This window comes from Peromyscus eremicus, chromosome 7 (assembly GCF_949786415.1).
Source record: "Peromyscus eremicus chromosome 7, PerEre_H2_v1, whole genome shotgun sequence".
Lineage (NCBI taxonomy): Eukaryota > Metazoa > Chordata > Mammalia > Rodentia > Cricetidae > Peromyscus > Peromyscus eremicus.
In genome coordinates, this window is record NC_081422.1 from 72412941 (window position 1) to 72422392 (window position 9452).

The window sequence follows — 9452 nt, forward strand, 5'->3', positions numbered from 1 at the left end:
AATTATTTTTATGAAAAGGGGCCTTTACTATGTAACTCTGGCTGGCCTGGAACTCTTTATGTAGACCAGGTTGGCCTCAAACCTTCAAGGATCTTCCAGCCACAGGAATGACTGCTGTACTTAGTCTAATTTTTGTTTTTAACTTAAAAAAAATAATTTCAAGTAGAAGGAGGAGAATGTTCTATACTCAATAAATTCCAGCACAAGAAAACACTGATCACTAATGAGCTACAACTCAGAAGCAGGCTTTACCTTCATAGAGAGCTCCGTTTTGTTCTTCTTCTACTGCCTTCAGGAAGAGTTCTCGAGCCTGTGAAATAAAAAGGTTAAAAAAAATTTTTTTTTTGAAAATCTGTATGGTAGGTAGACAAACCCGGTATGGTGGCACAAGACCTCAATCCCAGCACTTGAGAGGCAGAGGCAGCAGGATCATCCTTATGTGAGGTCAAACTGGGTTTCATGAAACCCTATACAAAAATAAATAAGTAAATAGAAAGTACATTTATAGTAGGAAGACAGCGTTTTCAAATGGTGCTGTAAAAACTATACATCCAAAGCAAAACAATGGATTCTGACCTAAGCCTCACAGCTCACATAAAAATAACTCAAAACGGATTATGAACTCAAAAGCAAAACACAAAACTATTGAAAAAAACTTCAGGGAAACGAAAAATATCTTGGGGTCATAGGTGGCTCTTCTGTGTGAACGACACAAAAACTATGAATCATAAAAGGAAAGGCTAACACACTGCCTCGTAAAGACTCCCGCTCTGAGGAGCACCCTGCTAGGATGTGGTGACATGAAGATGACAGCCCCCATGTAAGAGGACAGTGACAGGGTCAGGCAAGCAGCTGGCATGCAGAGTATGTCCAGTGTGAACAGCTACAAACTATCCAGATAAGGTAATGACTGACATAACATGACAATATGTTCAGTTTAAAATATAACAAAAGACCCAATTACAGCTCCAAAGAGCCAGGAGCCCAGACGCCAAGTGAGATGCGCTAAGGCATAAGGTAGCTCAGGCAGGGAGATCACGGTAAGTTCTAGGCCACTCTGGCCTACATAGTGAGTTCCAGGCCACCTGGACTATAGAATGAAAACCTGTCTTAAGACAAATACAAAAAAACAAACAAACTAAGATCCTTTGAAAAGGCAAGAGTATGTGGAAATTTCCACCTCTGCCTTTTTGGGCTTCTGCTGTAAATTCCAGACATCCATTTTTTAAGAGACTAGGTAAATCTTAAGAGGCAATAAATTAACAAAAACATTACACGAAAATGGTAGGTGACAGAAAAAAGGCTGTATTAGTTACTGTGGTAAAATGCCATGACCAAGGCAACTTACAAAAGCTTTATTTGGGCTGATGGTTCTGGAGGTTTGGGGTCCACGGGGTAGGGAGTAGGGGGTGGAGATGGGGGATGGAGTGAAGGCATGCTGCAAGAACAGGAAGCTGAGGACTCACATCTAACAGCAAGCATGAAGCAGAGTGCAAACTTGAAATGGCTGAGTCTTCAAACTCTCAAAGCTCCCTCCAGTGACATGCTTTCTCCAACATCTCCCCAAACAGTGTCACTAGGGACCAAGCACTCAAACGCCCAAGGCTATGGGGGACATTTCTCATTACATCAAAACAAAGCCCATAGTAATAACACCACCCCAGACAGTTAGAAGTTGTAAAGAATAGGTAAGCAGGGATACTGGTTAAAAATTTTTCCACATCTGAAAAACATTATTTTCCTTTACAAACACCATCTCTATCAACAGAGTTGACTAATGATGAATCATGCCAGTGAAAAGTCTCTATGTGCTGCAAAAAAGGGTGAATTTGTTAGAGCATTTCAGCACTTAACTTTTCTTCCTTTGCCAGCTCCTGCCTTCCTTTGGTGTCTGCAGCTGCTTTCAGTATGGAACCTCTTCCTGCCCTGCAAGGCCGAGTGTCTAGATTACTGGAACCCACACCTGGGGCAAGTTCAAACATCCACTGAGCTCTGAACATCTGGAGCTGTGCCTGTAACAAAAGGGTATTTGAGGATCCATCAAGAGCAGGTAGTGCAATTCTGGAGTGACTTAGCAATATGTCCAGAATCTACTTCAATGTACATTCTTTTAATTCTAAGGCCAGAAAAGTCACTCTCTTTTTAACCAAATACCCGATAAACATACTTTAAAAAAAATCATTTTCTGCTTAAAACTTTAAAGAATAAATATCAGTTGAAAGTAAGTCTGTCTATACAATAAAAAAAACAGTCTAAAAATACTGAAGAATTAAATTTTAATTATAATTGAAAATATAAGCCCTGAATTAGGGGCAGAATTTATATGGTATTGAACAATTGTGAATAATGCACAGCTAGTAGATATTACAAAGCTACTAAAAACTTCTATGTCAGCCCAAAGTCCTCCTCTTTTAATAAACATTCTATACTCCAAAAAGGAAATCCTTCTAAACACAGATCATTTAAATATAAAACACAGAAAAAGTCAAGCCCCTTATGTGGTAGACTGCCTTTAAGGAAGAAATTGTTACTCCAACTTCTGAAAACAGCCAAGTTATCATCCCATCTGGGTACTGCCTCAGCAGGGTCACACTGTCTTTGGGTTCCCCACGTAATGACCTGGCTCCTGGTGAGGGCAATCTATCCTCAGAACCCCACAGGACCAGCTCAGGCAGTCCACTAAGACTGCACTACAGCTGGGCTTCTTCCTCTTCTGTCTCCCTCTCCCATCCTCCCTCACAAGGGTCTCTTAGGTGTCCTGAATAGCAATCTCTATTCTGCTTTCCTCCTGAGAGCTCACACCAGTACACTTCTCCTCCAGAAGAGGGCCACTTCTAACAGAATCGTGTATTATTTCTGGCTGACTTTTTGAAAAGGTGTCTTATAGATGTTCTAAAAATGTTCTGTACAGGGCTTTGGTTCCCACACTCTTCTAACATGTTACAGTCATACCTGACCTGCAGAATCTTTATCTGCATTCATTATTTACTAAATGACATGTACCAAATAAACAAGTATTATAATACCTAGAAGTTCAATAATCAGTTTAATTACAGTAATTTTGAGTTTAATACACAAGATTTATCTCATCCTTGTAAATGGCTATAGTGTATGTTAGATTATGGTAGCACCATTCCTTAGAACAAGTAATGGATATTTAGGTCATGTTAGACTTTTCCATATATGTTGTAATGCTATGATAGGAATCTTTGAACCAGTATATTTACTCATTTTCCCTGTTATGTCCTTAGATTTAATTTCCTGGAGAATTGTTGCACCAAAAGGAAATGCATACTTTTAATTTTGATACACATTGCTTGTGTACCCTCCAGAAAAATAATGGCCGTTTATAATCTCAAGTGGAATGTGTAAGTGTTTTCACAGTCCAGACAGAATTGGACAGTATTCCATAAGCCAGTTAAATTATTAATGAGGCTTATTATGTCTTCAAATATTTAACAGCCATTCATATTTTTCCATTAACTGTCCCGTTCACCTTTCTGTCTTTTGTTCCTCTGATTTATGCGCATAATCTATACACTGAGGATTCTAAACCTTTGTCCACAAGGCAAGTAGTTGTTCTAGTGATTTCTTTCAACTTTACCATGCTTTTCGTTATGCACAGACTTTAAACTCGTAAGTGATCAATCTTGTTATTTAAGGTTATGAGTTTTGAGGCATGCTTATGTATTATTGTGAGGGCGGGCAGTGGTGGCGCACGCCTTTAATACCAGCACTCGGGAGGCAGAGCCAGGCGGATCTCTGTGAGTTCGAGGCCAGCCTGGGCTACAGAGTGAGTTCCAGGAAAAGGCACAAAGCTACACAGAGAAACCCTGTCTCGAAAAACCAAAAAAAAAAGAAAAATGTATTATTGTGAATACTTTAAACCTACATTCTGGGGAGCAAAGCAATAGTTTAGTGGGTAAAAGCACTTGCTGCTAAGCCTAACGACCCGAGTTCTATCCCTGAGACCCACGTGGTGGAAGGAAAGAAATGACTCCCACAAATTATCCTCTGATCTCCACATGGGAACACACATGTACACACAAATAAAAGTAATAAAAAAAAATTTTAAACTACATATTGAACTCCAAAGCTGTGGTTATTGATATCTATTTTTACAGAAAAGGTATGGTTTAAGTATGCTATAAAGAATATGAAAGTCCAAGCCAGGCAGGCACTGGTAGTACATGCCTTTAATCAATCCCAGAACTTGGGGGGCAGAAGCAGATCTTTGAGTTAGAAGTCATCCTGGTCTATAGAGAAAGTTCCAGGATAGCCAAGGCTACATACAAAACAAACAAACAAACAAACAAACAGAGACTATGAAAGTCCAGCTAAACTCCATGCAAGGAGCTGACAAATGCTCCCCACCGGGACCAGCAGTCAAGAGAACTGAAGACCGACACACACCTGCAGGTCTCTCTCAGCAGGACTCTCCTTTTCCTCATCACCCACTCTGACAGCATCAGAATGACAATCTTCCTCCGCTTCTGCCTGAGGAGAACAAACCAGAACAAAGTCAGAAACCGGCAAAAGCGAGTTTCCCTTTGTGATCTACTCAACTGTTAACTAACTGTTAACAACTGTTAACTAGTACCACACCTTTGAGTTTGTGGAACCCACTTTGAATATCAAGGCTATACACTGCATTTAGGACCCTGCTGTTTATTTCCAGAGGAAAATGAGTCTGAAAAACATATTCTCTACTCTAAGCCACAGGAGTGTTAGTATCACCATGAATCTTAAAATTTTGTTCCCCAAAAATATCAATTCCACTCATCCAAAAGTCATTTTGAGCTGGGCAGTGGTGGTGCACACCTTTAATCCCAGCACTCAGGAGGCAGAGGCAGACGGAAAGGATCTCTGAGTTCGAGGTCAGCTGGTCTACATAGTGAGTTCCAGGACCGCCAGGGCTACACAGAGAAACCCTGTCTTGAAACAAACCAACAAGTCATTTTGAATCTAGAATTTGCTATCAGTAAATGTTTCTTTGGCCTCTTATTTTCTATAAATTGTGCCTGGATCTAGGAGAGGAAATAGAATAAAGTCTGGTAAGTCAGCACGGCTCTCTGAAGACCACCTCACAGGTAATGCGTTTTCCAGCAGGAACCCAAGTGTCCTGAAATGCAGCCATAAGTCCTATCACCAGTGTTCCAAATACAATTTTTTTCAGCCTAACTAAAAGCAAAAACTTTCCAGAACAATTCTGTGTTCATAAAGCTCAGCACGTTATAGAGGCTGTGACGTTTCGTGCCAACGAAATACAATTGCTTCTCTCTAGATGGTCTACTTTGGTAAGTTTAAATGATACCAATGAAAAAGAAGTTTGTACTTTAACTCTTGTAATACCGTAGAATCAACTCCACTAGGCTTCAGATTTGGAGTTGGAGAAGGCTCAGCAGTTAAGAGCATTCTGCACTTCCAGATGACCCAGGTTCCGTTCCCAGCACCCACAGGGTGACATACATTCAGGGGATCGAACTTCAGAGGGCATGGTATCTCAGCCAGGCATGGTATCACACGCCTTTAATCTCCGGACTCAGAAGAGGCAGGCAGGTCTCTTTGAGTTCAAGGTCAGCCTAGTGACATACTGAGTTCCAGGCCAGTGAAAGAATGAGACCTTGTCTTTAAAAGGGAGGGAGGGAGGGAGGGAGGGAGGCAGGCAGGCAGGTGGAGAAGCCCTTCTCTTTTTCCTTTTTGTAGTGCTGAGGAATTGAGTCCAGAGCCTTGCACATGGTAAACAAGTACTCTACCACTGAGCCACTGAGCTGTATCCCAACCAAACCAACCCTTCTATTTTATCTCTATTAGAAACCCAATCTTTCACATTGGAGCAGCTTCAAGTAGAATAAAGGTGGACTGAATTATAGTATGTAGCTTTGGGCTTAATAAATGTTTCCGTTTACTATTTCCATTGTATCCTTTTAGTTTCAGTAAATTAAATGACTAAAATGAATCCTACTTCCCCGGAAAATGAAGTATTGCCTCAGTCCAGTCTGTTAGCTAGTAACTTATCAGCAAGGGGAACTTGCTCAACACTCAACGTGGGCAGCCCTACACAGAAATGTGGTAATGTGGGAAAGGACACCGGAGGTTAGCTAGGGAGAATACCAAAACCAATGTTCTTATCTCTAGTATCTACACACACATGCAGAGGGGTGTATGCACAGTTTCATACACACATGCCACCCCCGAAAAAGAAGAAAAGCCCAAAAAAGCAATTCCATGTAGTCCCAAAGACAGCAACTTTTATAATAGCAAATTTTAACTGTAAGTTATTTCCAAGAGAGAAAAGGTTTTATTACCACAGATCTTTGAACAGAACAACCAGACACACTTGCATCACACACAGTATAACATAAACAAGCTCTGCTCACACCTTATCTCGGGCAACCAGACTCAAAGCAGGGGCAGTAACACTTGACTAGCCGGTACAGGGTGAAATGCTTGGTGCTCTGTAAAGGTTACATCAGTGAAGACATAAACGAAAGAAGCATTTGTTCTAAGTCTGGACCTTGGGTTTGGATACAAGGGCTCAGACAGCTGTCCCCCAAAAGGTCCATGTGTAAAAGGCACGGTCCTTAGGTTGGCACTCCTGGTCGTTGAAAGAACCTGTAGGATCTGGCCTAATGGGAGTGCTTGCGTCATAGGGGGCAAATCCTTAAAACAGACTGTGGGACCTCTTTCTTTTCTGTGTCCTGGCTCATGAGGTGGACAGTTTCCTCGTTTATGTGTTCCTGCCAGGATGTGCTGCTTCATCAGAAGCTCAAAGCAATGGAACCACTTGGATCCCAGAGTTGATCCTCCAGAACCTTTATAAATGAATTCTTTATAAATGATCTCAGGTATTCTGTTGTAATAAGAAACTGATCTACTAGGAAATACATCAGGGACTCTGAAAGGCATGGATCCCACAGAGAAGCATATTTCTCTTTTTTAAGAGTCGATTTATCACTGCAAACCCTAAGCATAGCTACTAAGAGAGGGCCCGAGTCCAGTAGAATATCCTTTCAGTAGGACAGCCTTCTAGCTATGCCTGGCAGTCAGACTAAGCTAACTTGATCTGAAGAGCTTCTCCTGCTCACACCAGGGTGCTGCTTGCTCTCTGGACCTGGACTACCATTTTCCTCACTTAGCTGCTCCGACTCGTCTTCAAGATTCAGGTAAAGGTTCATCTTGGCAGCTTTGCCCAATTCTCTTTTTGTTACCCTAATTCTGTATTGAAATGATTTGTTTCCTTCAATGGAATGAGTATACTGAAGGCAGAGAACACATCTTGGTCACCTTTGCTACCTTTAGGATCAAACACATTCCATGATGCTTGGTAAAACACCAGCCTAGTGAGTTTTTGTTCCTTGAAGCCAGGTCTCATTCTGTGCAGCCTGGCTGGCCTTGAGTTGGCAGTGGTTTTCCTGCCTGGGACTCCTGAATGCTAGGAAGAACGGAAGTGTGAGACATAAGATATACGCAATCACACTATCATCTCTTCCTTTCTTTGGAGGGACTGTGGAGCTGGAGAGATGGCTCAGCAGTTGAAGACTTGATATTCTTCCAGGGGACCTGAGTTTGGTTACCAACACCCATGTCCAAGCAGCACACAGCATCTCCAAGGGATTGGAACCCTCTTCTGGCCTCTGTGGGCACCTGCACACACATGGCATCCTGTCTTAGGTAGGGTTACTATTGCTATGATGAAATGCCATGACCAAAAGCAACTTGCAGAGGAAATGGTTTATTTGGCTTACACTTCCACATCACTGTTTATTATTGAAGGAAATCAGGACAGGAACTCAAACAGGGCAGGAACCTAGAGGCAGGAGCTGATGCAGGGGCCGTGGAGGGGTGCTGCTTACTGGCTTATTCCTCCGGGCTTGCTCAGTCTGCTTTCTTATAGAACCCAGGACCACCAGTCAAGGGATGGCACCACCCACAACAGGGGATCTTATGAAAGCATTTTCTCAACTGGGGTTCCCTCCTCTCAGGTAACTCTAGCCTGTGTCAAGTTGACGTCAAACTATCCAGCACACATACACTCATACTCATTCACACACACAAATTTAAAAACAATTTAATTTAAGAAGAGAGAGAGATCTATAAAGAAAATTGGTTATTTCTGGGTCATCTTTTCAGATATGACATTCCATGATTAAAAGTTTATCATAGATCACACTTTATAGGTTTGTAACACTGAAGATCTGGCACTGTACCAAAATCCACACCATGCCACGCTAGAAACAGGCTCAAAAAAAAAAAATTAGTTGAATACAGAATGCCTATCTCAAAGATAAGAAAATGGGAAACCTGTAATAAGACAGGCTTTTCCCCGGAGTTTCTGTATTATAACAGAATCCACTGTTAACCTGATTTTTGATAGTATGATCTGGGATTTTACTACATTTGGTCAATTTCAGTGCCACTTGAAATAAATAGGCGTTTAAGAAATTTTCACTTTTTTCATAATTGAAAATTACTCAAGCATCATTGTATATTTGAGTAAGTTTCCGCACAGATGGGATTAATTAAATACGAAGGTTAAGGGCTTAATCTTGGTCAGAGAACTACTTTTGAAAGTTTAGAAGAATAATCAATTAGCGCGTTTTCTGTGCGCCAGGTTAGCTGCACAAAATAAATCGTTTCAGCCAATTCATTTAAGGAACGACAACCACTTAAGTGTTCCAGTCAGTCTGGTATCTCTCATTCTTAATTCCTTCAGCCCTAGCCGGAGATTAGTTTCTTGGTCATTGCAGAGATGAGATATTCCATGCAACAGTCCCGTTGAGACCTGAGCTGCCAGACACGGGGCTTAGCGCAGTCTCTCCACCTGCACACAGAGAAGTGGCTCAGGCCCCAGCTACCACGAAATTAGACCCGGAGCTCTCCAAGTCTGCCAGGACCGTCGGCCAATGTCATCACACCCGGGCACTGAAGCCACGGGGGACGTGCGTCCTGAACTCGGGGCTCCCGAAGACGCAGAGACTGTCTGTGGGCCCGGCTGCCAGAACAGGAGCAATCAACAAGTGTCCCCGCTGGCCAGGGCCACCTCCCTCGTGCAGAGGCGAGGAGCGCTCGCCTCAGACCCCACTCCCTGCTCGCACAGCCTGGAGCCGCCGGAGCGGGCCTTTCCTCCCCGTCCCGACGGCCCGGCCCTCGCTGCCCGCCCCCCTCCCGCGGTTACCATGCTGGCGGCCGGCCGGCCGGCCCCGTCGAGGGGCTCCCCGCGCCCGGCTCCCGGAGGAGGGGTGGCGGCTGCCCGGTGTCTACTCCTGCCCGTCTGCTGCAGCGGGGCTTAGCAGAGTTCTCGGTCGGAGAAGCGCACCAGGCAGCGGCAGTAACTGCGGGCCCGGCGTACGGCAGCCATCTTCGCGGGACAGGGGGCCGGGGGCAGGCGCGCTGCGGCGGCCGGGGACTCGAGCTGCGGAGGGGTCGCCGGTCGCCAGCGGAGGCCGAGC

At 43.5% G+C, this 9452-nt stretch overlaps 1 protein-coding gene across 1 annotated transcript in view; it reads right to left on the bottom strand.

Annotated features, from left to right (window-relative positions):
- Positions 1-9216, bottom strand: part of Fbxo9 (F-box protein 9) — a 32819-nt gene extending 23603 nt beyond the window's left edge. The window contains exons 1-5 of the mRNA XM_059268266.1: positions 9179-9216; positions 4414-4497; positions 1855-2012; position 1522; positions 253-310 (exon numbers count right to left, since the gene is read on the bottom strand). Of these exons, the coding sequence (XP_059124249.1) occupies positions 253-310; position 1522; positions 1855-2012; positions 4414-4497; positions 9179-9181 (304 nt within the window). The 5' untranslated portion in view covers positions 9182-9216. The remainder of the gene's footprint in view (positions 1-252; positions 311-1521; positions 1523-1854; positions 2013-4413; positions 4498-9178) is intronic.
- Between the last annotated feature and the right edge of the window lie 236 nt (positions 9217-9452).